Source organism: Lichenostomus cassidix, chromosome 2 (genome assembly GCF_008360975.1).
Source record: "Lichenostomus cassidix isolate B80296 chromosome 2, HeHo_3.0, whole genome shotgun sequence".
In the NCBI taxonomy this organism is placed as follows: domain Eukaryota; kingdom Metazoa; phylum Chordata; class Aves; order Passeriformes; family Meliphagidae; genus Lichenostomus; species Lichenostomus cassidix.
Window position 1 is genome coordinate 140667571 of NC_139482.1, and position 14286 is coordinate 140681856.

Here is a 14286-nt window from a genome sequence, read left to right on the forward strand (position 1 = left end):
ACTTAGGGAGTAACACTGGCTTCAGCCTTTGTTTCATTCCTCTGCATGTGTGTACAAATGTGATATCATATATAAAAACAGTATTTTAAATTATATTTTCCTGCAACAGATTCCTGAATGGTGCTTGGATTTCTGGCATCCTTCTGAGAAGGCAATGTATCCTGATTACTTTGCCAAACGAGAGCAATGGAAGAAGCTGCAGCGGGAAAGCTGGGAAAGAGAGGTCAGTGCTTGCTCTATGCAGAGTAAAGTCTCTTTAGCACACAAGTATCCTGTGTGACACACATGTGTTCTTGGAAAAATTATTGAATGACTACTGCAGTCTTAGCTAGATTCTTCATTACTGGAGCCCTTGTTAGTGTGAAACACTGACTTGACCTAATACCTACACATTTGTTACAGCTTCTGTAAGGTTGTGAAGGGAATTTGAAGTTAAAGCTGAACCTGCAGCCTTGTGTCAGTTAGTGAGAGCTGTTGAAGTAGTTTTGTGGGGAAAAAAAAATCTACAGCAGGATGAAAGGAGACTAATGACCAGAGAATTACTCTTCTGCTGCTGTGGTGCTCTGACACTTTTTGCTCGCACCTTTGAAAGTGATCTGCTGCAGTGGTCATCAGTTGGGCATTGAGACTAATTTCTGGCCATCCTAAACTTAGAGTTGGTTGGAAGAAGTTGATGTTCTTGGAACAATTCTTTGATTCAGTTGGATTGTATGGAGTGTGGCACTCTGAGCAGAATTAAAACAGGGGCAGCCAGTACTTGTGCTGCTTCTAGAAATGGGTATTGAAAGCATGTGAAGGGCTGTTGGTGATGTATAGGAACAGAAGTGTCCTACTGACTGCAGGGAAACTTGGTCAGGACTTGAAATTATCTGGCAGCTTCCAAAGCAGCACAATTCAGCCTGTTTAATATAGTAATCGTAGCCATGAATTACATGGAAATAATGACCTTTTAAGTGAAATTTCTCTTGTAAATCACTTCTTGCTCCTAGAAATTCCTTCTCAATTAGGTAATGTGAGCCTACAGTGATTACTGAGTGGAAGTTAATGTTGGGAAACAAGAAACCTGTCAGCCGAAGGTGTTACCACTGGTTCTTCCCTGTGGAAATAGGGGCTCGTTGTGCTCACTCCCTGGGCACTGAAAATCACATTATGGGAAAGTGTGTTAATGTGCTAAAGCAGTTCTATGTCTTGTCTTCTAGGTTAAGCAGTTACAAGAAGAAACTCCAGCTGGTGGTCCAAAAACTGAAGCTTTGCCTCCAGCTCGTAAGGAAGGGCATCTGCCCCCCATGTGGTGGCATCATGTCACTCGGCCTCGTGAACAGCCCATGTGAGAGCACGTCAGGTGTGAGTGGCAGCAGTCTCTGCTCAGGCAGGTGGCACAGCAGTGACCATGTGCTTCTCAAAGTAATAGAGAATAATGCCAAATAAAGTAACAGAGATTGTGTTTTTCTGGCATACTGCTCTTTTCTAGCATACTCACACTTCACTGCCAGCTTGTGCAGGCCGTTCGTATCAGCCCTGTAATCTGGAATGTGGTACTAAATACAGGCAAGGGGTTGAAGCTGCAGTTTAGCCTTCCTTACAACATGGTGCTTTCCTCATGGCATGGATAGCAGTACTGTAGAGCACCAGAGGAAAGTAACACAAACTGAATCCCAGATAACCACTGAGCTGTATCAGTTAACATGTGTGAGCTGCTGAGGAATGTGGCTCTTGTGTGCTCGTTCGTGGGTCACAAACGGTTCTGGCAGTGTGACACACTGAACTGGGGACAAAAAGCTGTTTCCTTCTGGCCACATTGCCAGAGCATTGGTACAAGACATGGGAAGTTCTGCTAACATTTTTGCTAACTGCCCTGTGAGAGAACAGATGGGATAATAAAAGCTCGTAGTAAAACCTGCCTCTTCAGCTGTTTTCCTATCTTTAGGGCTAGAAGAGGAGATTTAGGTTGCCTAATCTGACTTTCATTCTACAGAATTTAGTTGATCTATATTTAACCCTAAAGCTTCATTTTTCTGTGAATTCCAATTGAATGAAAGAGGGCAAGGTATGAACTTCAGTTAAACGCATGTAGCTCAGGAATGAGGCTATTAATTGGGCTGGTTTTTAGAAACTTCTGTGTGCCCTTCTTCAGTAAGTTTACATGCTGCAATACATCTGAGTTTTGAAGACAAAACGAAAACTGCAGACAAACAGCTTTACATATTTCACAGCTGAAATTTTCATTCCTGCCAAGAAGCAAGATCTGTTCTCTGTGCTCAGTTAGTAGTGGCAGAATTGAGGTCTGCCCTTTTCCAGCACGGCTGCTCAGCACATACTGCATCTCTCATTAGAGCTCTCTCCCAACAAACCCCTTTCAGTATTGAAACAGCTGAGCAAAGCACCAACACCTGAGTGAGAGAAGATGCTCAGCAGTACCACAGATACAGCCACAGAGAGGGGGGAACGAAACCAAGATCCTTTTGGAGACATTTCCAGCCAAACCACCTTGTTTTTTTCCTTTAACATCTTCCTGACTATTGGGACAGGATGGACTACAGTCAACTTTCTCAATAGCAGCCCTCATAGTTCTGGGAAGGTGTTACGAGCACACCAGTGCTCTGACTACTGCTGAGCAGTGCTCCACACCATCCAGCATGTCCACTCAGAGTGTCTGACTAAGGATGGGAAGTATCTTGGGAGAGGACATAGTCAGGACTCAGGACAGCTGACCCAAATTGACCTCTCTCCATGGGTCCACAGGTCCTGCCAGGGGCCTTCTCCACCACAGGCTTCCCATAGGCTCTCAGCCTCTATTGAGCATCCACCTCTTCCAGCATGGGCTGCAGATGGATCTCTGTGATCCCCTGGACCTCCACGAGCTGCAGGGGCACAGCTGCCTCACCCACAGGGGAATCTCTGCTCTGGCACCTGGAGCACCTCCTGCCCCTCCTTCTGCACTGACCTGGGTGTATGTAGGACTGCTTCCCTCACGTGTTGTCACTCCTCTCTCCAGTTCCTGTTGCTGTCACACTGCAACTTTCCCCCCTTCTTAAACCTGTTATCCCAGGGGCGTTAGCACTGCCACTGATGGACTCAGCCTTGGCCACCAGTGGGTCCATCCTGGAGCTGGCTGGCGTTTGCTCTGTTGGACATGGGGGAAGCTTCTGGCAGCTTCTCAGAGAAGCTCCCTCTGTAGCCCCCTGCTACCTAAACCTGGCCACATAAACTCAGTGCAGTGACAAATGGAAACCTTTAGACGAAAATTAAATTATAGCCGTGGGAAGGAAATAAACTGGGCTATTGTGTGGCACCTCCAAGAGGGAGCAACGTCCTCCCCCCAGCCTTCGATGCCGAGAAAGCTGAACACAAACTCTTCTGTCACTTGGGGAACTGTGGGAGATGGTGCTGGTGGTGTGCTTGATAAATTCTGGCTGTGTTGACAGCAGCAACTTTCCTCCTCTGGCCTGCGGAACTGTGGCGCAGCACTGAGGTGGATGTACAGAAATGCAGTTATCTGTGCTGTTTGTCCAGGTAACAACAGAGAGGTGCAGAGAAGTGTCATCCGCTGCTATTTAATGGGAATTCCCATTGTTAGCTCTGAACTGTTCCACTGCTACCCTGCTGGTGCCCATCAGTAAAACACAGCTACATGCAGTATTATTTACTTGTTTTTAAATTCTCTCTTGCTTCTATCACACAGATGGAACTTGCATGATCTTGAGAAGTGTGATGAAGGCCACCACTGATATCCAATGCTCTGGAAGCAAAAAGTCTAAGACGCAAAATACAGAAGTTTTTCAGCAGTTCTTTATTTATAATGTAGGCTTAAGCAATCATTACAATGTAGAAGGGAGACACACTTACAGCAATTATTTATACCAGTTTAGAACAAAAAACTGCACAGGGAGAGGTCAACTCTCAGTACAAACTAGCAACTAAACCACAATAATTTACCATTAGAAACATCTTATTTTTCAGCTGTGACACTGCTTTTACAATATGCAAAAACACAAACAACAGAACTATCCAAAGTGTTTTGTCACATTCTTTCTACATTGAATTTGGCAACATTTTATATTAAATTTTACTGATTATACTAACGTTTAAGAACTAAACAAGTGAAAAGCTGTACTTGGGTACAGTTACATCCATTTATTTCAAAGGTTTAAATAACACTTTTAACTACTGAGATTATCTCCTAGCAGTTTTTGTTTATGCAAAAATCATCTCCAAGCCTCATTTGCACAATGCATCAGCTACTGTATCAAGATTGGTGGGCTACACCACAGGCACTACTGTTTATTATATTCTGTAATAAGGAGCTTGTTTTTCAAAGAAAGGAAGGTTTAATATTATCTAAGAATCATGCTTTTTTTTTTCTTTTTGCTTTTAAGCCATAACAAAAAAAAAAAAGTTTAGCAAGCACAGCAGTGTAAAATGTCATATAGAACACAGTGACTACACAGTTACTAGAAGTTTCACATCCAATGCAGTTATGTATTAAAGCATAAGAGGTCATGTGGGCAAGTCTAGAGCCAACAGAAATCTGCAGAGTGTGGTGGAAACCAGCCCCTTCTGTGTGTAATTTGGTGCATTTTTCATCCCGGATCTGCAAGTCTGGTGTCCCTCCCACATGTGGGTCTGCTGTGGGTGGGCAGACAGCATCCTTCTGGATTGTCTGACTGGAACACGTGTCATGCCAAGGGGTCTGCATATTTCTGTCAGCTTTAGGAGACGGGTATTGCAGCAATAACTCACTTTTACTTTAAGGAAAAAATCCAACTCTTAATGATTCTATCAACAGCGTTCCAAAAAACATTACTTAAAAGTACAAAAAAAGAGATTATAGTGGTCAGACTCCCAGCATTATCAAAAAACCAGTATCTCCCCCCACCCCCCACCCCTCAACCCTTTCTTTTCGGTATTTAAGAAAAGCCAATCAACTGCCATTTAAAAGAAGTTAAGAAAAACAAGCCCCTGTATTGGAAAGAAACATTCGCAGTTTATTAGATCACAAGCTGGTTTCACCTCTCAAATTTTTAAGTGTTTTCTCAAAATAGTTGGGCTTTCTAAGGTGCCCAGCCTGCTGGGCACAGTCAGAAAAAGGCATTTTGATAACATCTAAGAACTCCCTGCTTGCATTTTAAAAATGTTTTCACATTTGCAACTGCCTTAAGCCTGTCGTCCTTGTTTGTATTCAGCAGAAGGATGAGTGGAACGAAACGTGAAGGTGGAAGAACCAAGCCTACACAGTTAAGGCTGCATGCATGTGACTGAGAGTTGCTGCTGTGCAGTCAAAAAAGAAATGTGGAAAACCCCAGTTTTTAAAACACCCTACAGAAACAAAACACTGCAATCCAATATGGCTTATTCTGATGCATTTACCATGAAGCTACTAGTAATTCATCCTACTAGGCTACTTTTGTGCAACAGCATCTGCTATTTTGATGGCATCTCCCTCCCCCCACTACCCCCCAATAACTCTACCAACTGCAGGTTTCTTCCTTGCATTATATATTGCTTTATTGTCAATTTTTAGTCCTGCTTTTCAAACTTTTTTTAATACTTAAACGAGGATCCGTTCCTTATAGCTTGACTTAAACTTTAGTAAGTCCCACTGTTCTATTTTTTAACCTCACTATTACAAGGCGCTCTACAAAAGCTTGCAAAAAAGCCAAATTTTCATTAAATCCCTTTGCTGAAGTTAACTACTTGACAATTTTTTTTTTTCTCCTATGATTTAAAACTTTACAAAGAGAGTTATAAAAAAGGTAAATGGGATTTGGCACCTTCAGAAAAAATTAAAAGTGTAACTTAGATCAAAAAAATGCAGAAACAAAATCATTGATATTTACAAATTAAAACACCACTGAAGATTATGTCTTACTACGCTCTTTCATTTGTTTTCTCTTTTAGAGTACTTCCAGACCGTCTGTTACCGAGTATCTTAAAAATATCATTGATTACAGATTGGAATGGATAGAGACAAATTAGTTTTCTCACAGTTCCTTCTCGGCGTTCAGCAGTCTGGCAGCTTCTCCGCTCCTAGGAGATCCGAGGCGCCGAGCGATCATTCGTGGTCGTCTTCTTCAGCTTGACGCCACGCCGGATGGCGTTGAGCATATCCTCCCCCTGCGGGACATCGCCAGGGCTCAGCTCGCCAGGCTCCAGCTCCGCCGGCCCACCGGCCACCAGGCTGCCGAGCCCATCCCGCTCGCTCTCCTCCCCCTCGCTCTCGGGGAGCGCCTGCCTCTGCTCCTCGGCAGCACCCAGTTTCTGGCCCGACGCTGGAGGGTTGACGGATGCTTGGCCGCTCCACGAGGGCACACTGGTGACGCCTTGCCCACCGTCTCCTGCCGCTGGAGACTCCGGACTTTGCTCGGGGCACTCTTCTGTCCCGGCGAGGGCGCCGGGCAGCCCCCCCGGGATGTCGGGGACAGTCGGGGTTTTGACGGGAATCACCGGCGTCTTGATGGGAATGGGGCCTCCGCCGATGGTGCCGCGCCTGACCGAGGGCTTGGTGGAGGGCGTCCGTCGGATGGTGGCGACGCCAGGGGTGACGATGACCGGTCCCAGCGTGGTGGGCAGACCTGCGGTGGAAGCAGGACGCTTGGTTTGAAACATTCTGCGATAGGACTGGCTAATGTCACTGTTTCTCGGGATGGTGGAGGATTTGTCAAACTCTTGTTGTTCTGCCTCCTGGTCACCACTCACAGAGAAATAATCATAATCTGAAACTGATGCCAAAAGACAGAGTTAGGAACAAGCTGGAGCAGACAGCTGAGTCACGTCAGTAAGTCTGAAGTATGTACAGATAATCAAAAAAGCCTGGGAGTCAGTAAGAATTAAGGGAGTTTCCACCTTCAGAAGGAAGAAAGCCCAAGGTTCTGTGACCAAGAATTGAGGACTGTGTGGCTGAAGACACCACAGCAGACCAACCCTACAGCTGCAGGGGGCCCATGGCTCTTGTGAAAGAGAACGAGCTCAGTATTTGTCACCAACATTAAGATACCAAAACCAGCATCCTACAAGCCATATGCCACCACTTGTAGATAGAAATCTTTGAAAAATGTACTTTAGATTAGGCAAGTGGGCTCAGGGGACCGTGTACCAGTGATTTCAGTAGCAAATTTGTTTATTTTGCAAACAAAGTAAATCCCAGCTGTCAGCTCTAAAAACTCAGCCTCAGCTTTAATAATTGCACTGGGCTCCTTCCTCGCCACATAAGTGCTGAGCCAAGCTTGGCCCTCCGCAAAGCCCTGCTGCCTCCTCTCACTGCAAGGCACACAACCACCCCAGCTATGCAAACAAGGCTTGGATTGCAAACACCAAACTTGGCCCCTCCCAGCTTGCTCCTGGTTCTGAAACAGGGTACAAAACCTTATTGCAGCTTCCCAGCTATGCCAAAATTAAGGTATCCAATGGATTCTTTTTCCAATTACAAAATTTCTGCTTCAGTAGGAAATAGAAGGTCACCAAGGGAAACCAAGAGCAGATTCAGAGTGCTGACGGAACACAGCAAAGCTCATGAGTGTGTATTTGCCAAGACGCTAACTCAGAAAGGAACCAAGAAGTATTTGATGCACTACAAGTGTCATTTATAATTCCAGGATCCTATTAAAATGGTGGCATCCTTAAGCTGAAATTCGTTGGAGTAATGCACAAGAAATATAATTGTTCAGTACACTACGCAGCAATCCAGGTTCCTATATAGTTAATCAATCCAGGCTGCATTCCAAGCTGGAAAAAGCTTTCCAACAGCAATGCCAGCTTTCCTCCCCAGCTGACTACAATGCCAGCAAGCAACAGCTGCTCCTTGGCACCACGGGATGAGTATGTGATGGCCAGGGAGGGAGTGCTCTGAAAAAGAACATCTCTTGGATGGATACCTTGAGATGGGATCGTGTCCTCTGAACAGCATGGAGTTGTGGTCTGGGTGCTGTAGCCACTGGAGCACTGCAAGGAATCCCGACTGCTCCTCTGGGTGTCCAACTGCAGCCCTCTGGACAGAGCAAGCGCCAGCTCCTCGCAGGCCTCCATCTCCTCACCCTGCTGCTTACACACAGGAAAGAGACTCAATATGCCTGGAAGGGTCAGTCAACTTCACCCACTTTTAGCTGCTTCTCCTCCCCAGCAGAGCTTGTCACCATCATAATCCAACAGGACTGTGCCCAGCCATGTACTTGGGCTTAGGAACAGCTGCTTCTTTGCAGGACATTGCTCTATAAATTCAATACCCAGTAGCACATTCCCTCCTACCTGCAGATTCCCCCCAACCACACCAGCAGCACCACTTCCTAGATAAACAACACAAAGTGCATCAAAAGTACTGGCAGGAGCTAGCATGGCCATTTCCTTCACACCAAACAGATATTTGAAATTAGAGCTTCACCCTCGTGGCAGCTGACACCGTCATGCTCCGAGGTCTCTGGTTCTCCTCGGGGGCTGCTGGGGCTCCACTCTGAGCTGCTCCGTTCAGATCTGCCTCACGCTTTTCCTTGCGACGCTGCAATGTGTTCACCATGGGCTGATCGTATGGGCCTGGCTTGGCCCAGTCCTAAAGAAATGAGCTCGTTAGGGACAGCTTTCATTAGGAAATGTGCTTTAGTTACAGGCAAAACTATGCAAAAGGGCAATTTTAATGCAATGGATTATGTATCAAACTGGATATGCCTTTCTGAATAAGGTGAGAAATTAATTTTGAGGATATTAAAAATCTTCATTTATGAAACCTATTTCCTTTATTAAAAGGAATCGAAATTGCCTATTCTATCTAAATGTTCCTATATGAAGGTATTTAACCTTTTGACAGTTTTATCTAAATGAAATTCCATGGTGTTAAAGCCTATATTTTCAGAATTTCAAGCACAAAAATTACTGACACACAGCAGAAGATACACATAAATTTCCAATCAGTCATGTAACTGTTCTAGATGTACACAGGTTCTAGTATTATGTGCTGTTACAGATGTCTTCAGTTCTGAAAAATTAGGCTTGAACAGATTTTTCATACACATTAGTGGAGCAAGTTACTCTGAGTAGTCTCTCAGTTTTCTTACTAACTGAAATCTAGTTTATGAAGATAATCTATACTGAGGAAAGACTGACCTCACTTTGAATTACTGCTGCTAAATTTGAAACAGAAATTCCTCAGGCCACGAGGGCTGTATTTACTCGGGGCTCTACTAAGCAAAGTCCTGAGGGTGTCCAGAACCCACACGCTGCACACCAAGAGCTGGACTGATCTGTGACCTGTGCTGGGATGCAGAACCAGTGCTGAGCAGCAGCTCCCCCAGCGCCAGCTGCTGCAGGGGCAATCCCAATCCTAAAAGAGTTCTCCTTCACTGAGACAAAGGCTGCTTTAAAAATGAAAGGACAACTTGTGCTGAGAATGAGCCCCACACCCTGCAGCTGCCTGCTGGGCAGCCTCCCACAGCCTTCTGACAGACAATTAATGATGGGCTAAGACCACACTGTGGGCTCTTGGTGTGTCTCAGTACAAGGAATGAGAAGAGCAAGGCAGCTGAACTGACACATCCCCTAGTAAAGACAGGTATTTGGTTTTACTAACACATATGAAACCCTGCTTTGCCTTGTCAGCTGTGTCTCTGCTCTAAGTGTTTCACTGGGAAATATGTTGGCAAAGTGCTTCTAGCAGAGACACAATGAATGACCCTGAAGCCCCAGGACCACTGTGGCCACCCTGTGTGTATCCCAACAGCCTCCAGCTGTTGGAGAAAGAGATTAGGGGAATCTGTAAAAAGGTATCTCAATTTAGATGTATACACCAGTCCTGTGGTCCACAGATGATATTATATGACCTGATGAATATTCAGGCTCTAGCAGAGCAGACACATTTTGATGCCAAGTAAGACCCCTGAAGATCCAGCTGGAGCAACTGAAGGAAGTTACTGCACTCTCTTTTGGTGGTCTCCTCAAGAGAGCAAAATGAGCTGGGTGAGCACTTCCAGTCTGTGGCAGTAAAGCTTCAGTCACCACTTGGGTTTACCCAGTGCCAAGCACCTTCTTAAATCACTCCAGCTGGATCTAGCAGAGTGTGCCTGCCTACAGCCACTGGGCCAGCCAGAGGGAGAACATCAGGGTGTCCAATGTAAGTGGTGTCCCACTAAGACAACTGGATGCCCTTCCCTGCTCAAGGGAGCATTTTGACAGCACTAAACAAGCTCCTTTCCCCCTGAACAGAGCCCAGAGTGCTTCCACCAATGTTGCAGAGCTGAACTATTCCTTCCTACCTAGGTGCTGTCAGCTTTGGTCTGTCTTAGCTGGTGCCAGAACACACAAGGTCATTCAGAAATACCCACAACCAGATTTTAGGTCTGATTTTCACCATGCAGTGCCGATTCAGAGTGATACCAGAGTAAATCAACCGGTAATTAAATGGACTGAAAGGGAGCAACAACTGCCATGTGCATGCTGTTGGTATGAGGAGGTGAGGACTGCCACAACAAAAGGAACACAAACCTTCCAGCTAGGGATCTTAGATGATGGTAACATGCCTGGCCCAATGGTGTAATAATGAACGTAGTCTGGAAGGAGGGCTGAGGGAGCCCGAGTCCACGCGCGGGAGACAGGCGGGAAATGAGGGAAAGGACCTGCACCAACTGAAGCTACGGATGGGTCACTTGATAAACTACAGTGATAAAACCCATTAGACAACTGGAAATGAAACAAATAAAAAAAACAAAAACAGAGAAATTAATATAAACAGAATGAATACGAAAATACACTGTGACTGATGTTCTAGGGAGAAAATTTCTGTATCTTAAAACAAAAGAAATTCTTCAATTCGCTGTAAATGAAAAACAGAAAATTGACACAATGCTTGGTTCAGAAGTGAGATCACCTGAAAATTGTTATCTATAACAAATTTCAGGCATCAATCTAGCGGTCATTGTCTCCAGGCTGAGCAGCTTTGCCTTCTGTCCATGAAAGCAGCACGCTGTGAAAAAGCCTTTGCAATTTAGGTACCCTGCAGACTGCGGACATAGAAACAGAACTTTTCCAATCCTGAAGGCATTTGCATTGGTGGCATTTAGTCTGTGTAGCTGGACAGAGAGGAAAAGCATACAGCCTTCAAACATGACGTGTTCTGGCTGTGTGATGATATGGGAAAAAAATCCAACAAAACCCAACAGCAAGGATTTACCAGATGAGAAAGGAGACTGATATCACTTCCTCCCCCGATTCAGAGTGTATTCCACATAATTTATTCCAACCATGTGTGATTTGCTTTCCTTTTTGGTCAAAAAACAACCCCAGTTACTCAGTGTAATGTGTGCGACCTAATGGGAGAGATGGGAGAAGCCACAAACAGCAGAACCTGGGCGTGGTGCCTTTTGTCAGGCAACCAGCTGGTTTTGGGCAGCATTCCACAATCTCTTTGAGTAGAAAAGGTGGACAATGACCTTTCCTTAGAAAATTGCCTCTGTAAAATGCCCAATTTATAGTTTCTCTCCTAGCAGCTAGTTTAAAGACAAGTGTGGTTTTTTCAAACAGATTCATTTTTAAGGGACCGTGCAACAGTTCCTATTCTCATCTTCACAAAGAGGAATCCTGGCTGCATCCCATGCATGGAGTTTTTTTGGTCCAAATGTTGCAGGGTTTGGATAATGAGCTAGTAGGTTTGTATGTCTTGGAGATGAAGTTTTTCACCTTATCTGTGGAGGCCCAAGCCCCCATGGTGGAGCCTGAGCTGACTGAGGTGGGGGAACTGCACTCGCTCACTGACTGGCAGGTTTCAGAGGCTTCTGAAGAGGCAGAGCTGGACGAATTCTGCAGCATAAAACAGCAGCGCAACGCAGGGAAAGGATACACAAGCCACCAAAAAAGAAAAAAAAAACCAAACCACAAATAAAAAGACAAAAAGCACATACACAGAGACACACAGGAGAGAGGGAAGGATGAGAGAAGCAAAGGGTTAGGATTTTAAAAATCAATTAGAAACTGCTCAAAACTATTGCTAATGTTCAGGAAATCTATGAAAAGAAAAAAAGCCATTTGCTTAATGCGAGAACTTGCCACACTGCTTAGGAATGAGGGAATTGAGGCAGTGATCTCAACTCCTCATTGCAATTTCAGCGTCTCAGTTCTGCTGCTGTCTCAGAGCAAGAAGCTGAGGGAGCTGAGGGCACCTGTGGTCCAAACATGCAATATACTGAGACAACTGATTTACACAGAAAAGTAGATCATCAGTACTTCAAAGGCACAAAGTTTAGATTTAAAATAGAGAGTAGCACACGTCATTGACATTCACAAGTTCTCATATATCTCTCTCTGATCTGCAAAAGTGCTTGTGAAAAGCTCATCTGAGTTCAAGTATTATGGAACAGAGAAAGAAGTAATACTTACCAAAATTGGAGGTTTCCAAAGTGCATGACCTGTATGCATGTGCTTCTGCAGGTAGGATGCATACACCAAAAGCACTCTGACTCAAACCCTCCTGCCCAGCAGCCAGCAGGAAGGTACATGCACTCTGCTGAGTGCAGAAGTAGTGGCATATGCTTGCCACCTGCTTTCTCTTAATAGCAGAGACAGAAAATATCAGGGGCTTGGATGGAGAGCGAAGGAAAATGCACAACGTAAAATATCCATTGAATATATCAAACATTTTATTTTTATACCTAGGAACTTCTCCAATTTTCAGTGCACACCTTTATGCATATTTGCTGCTGCCAGACCTCTACAACAGCATCTGATTCAACTACACAAAGGCCAAGAGGAATAATCACATGGACCACTTGACCAAGTACAATGCTCCTCCACATCTCCCCCTGGGAAGTGGCATCCTGCTCGGTAGGGATGTGCATCCAGGTCTCCTCAAGAGCTTGGAAATGGTCAAGAATACTGGCAGAGTGGTCAGGGCAGTACTGAGCTCCAGTCACTGTCAGAAATGCAACTCTAGAACAAGACCACTTCACCCTTTAGTAGCCACGGACCTGTGAAACAAGTCTTTCTAAGGATATCCCTGGTGTTTTATGAGAGCAGAGAGAGTATGCTCTTGTATCAAGTTTGTGCAGCAAAGCCAGAGATTTCAAGGAATGACAAGCTGAAGAGGAAGGGAATTCCCACCTGAAATAAAATTTCACCAGGTAACCTTAGGTAAGATCTGGGGTGAGTTTGCAATAGGAGGACAGCTGGATATGAGGCAGTGCAAAGGAGCAATTACTGCTAACACCCACAAGTTGTCTCACTGCTGACCAGGAGCTACATCTGGGTAATGTACAGCTAACTGCCTGGGTAAAAGGAGATGTAGGCCTCCCATGATGGAGCACTGTCACCCTAAGGATTTTGGTGAAGACGACTGGGACAGCTGAAAAGTACACACTCCATCAGAATCTTGAGCTTACTGGTAAACTGTGATTTCAGTGAAATTTTGCAAAGGCTGTTAAAATTTTTAAAAGCATGTAGAGTGAGGGAGTATATGCTGACATGAAATCAGATCTGCAGGTGACCTGTCAAATGTGCTTAGGGTACAAGTATGCACAGCTAACTTGGCTTGTATTCAAAGTGCAGTAAGAGTTGAGGTGAAGGTAGGATCAGAGGGAACAGCTACAAATGACATGTAGCTGTTAAAGAGAACAAGTGAAAGTGGGGTACCTGATGATGCAGTGGAACTTGTCACATTCTTGATTCAATGCAACTCCTTTTATAGGAGAAAAACCTCTAAAAATAATACTGACAAAGATGAGCTGCAGTTGACTCTGCCATCAGACACAACCATGGTGCACTTAATGGAGATGAGACTACTGTCTCTATCCCTAGAGAAAAATACATTATAGAAAACTAGCTTTTACACTAAACTCCAGCATTCTGCCTCAGAAAAAGAAGCCTCATGAGAATACTCACACTGGTGTTATGGTTTGTCCAGGAAAAAAAACAAGAGAGAAAAATGTAACTACAGATAATGTTTTCTGAAACCCCCTACTTATGGTCTGAATGACTCTCCTGGGTCTGCATACTCTGCACATGGCAGGACAGACAGTGAAGGGTCTGAGTTTCAAGCATGGCCTCTCTCATGCTACCTTGCTCTCTACTGATGCCCCAACGGTGAAAAGGAAGAACTTGGAGTTTACATCTAATACACTATTTTGGGTCTACAAAACAAAAATTTCACAAGACTATGTCAAGTAATGGTAGAAATAGCTCATAGATGAGGTTTATTATCAATGAAGTTCTGTGTAGCAAATAGATAAAAAAAGGTCAAAAACGCAGATTGTGAAGATGCAAAGAATTGTTCCATTTACTTGGTGTACAGGGAAGACTAATTGGTGAACTTATTTCTGC

The 14286-nt window shown here is 44.6% G+C and overlaps 1 protein-coding gene across 16 annotated transcripts in view; it reads right to left on the reverse strand.

The window, feature by feature from the left end:
* Positions 1-3771: 3771 nt before the first annotated feature.
* MTSS1 (MTSS I-BAR domain containing 1) overlaps positions 3772-14286 on the reverse strand; it is a 125897-nt gene continuing 115382 nt past the window's right edge. For 7 of the 16 annotated variants that reach the window (XM_085053533.1, XM_085053535.1, XM_085053532.1 and 4 more), the window contains 5 exons: positions 11656-11775; positions 10465-10659; positions 8375-8539; positions 7872-8034; positions 3772-6719 (listed from right to left, as the gene is read on the reverse strand). In XM_085053533.1, the coding sequence (XP_084909659.1) occupies positions 6028-6719; positions 7872-8034; positions 8375-8539; positions 10465-10659; positions 11656-11775 (1335 nt within the window). In that variant the 3' untranslated portion in view covers positions 3772-6027. The remainder of the gene's footprint in view (positions 6720-7871; positions 8035-8374; positions 8540-10464; positions 10660-11655; positions 11776-14286) is intronic. The other 9 variants (XM_085053539.1, XM_085053538.1, XM_085053537.1 and 6 more) reach the window with 5 other exon arrangements.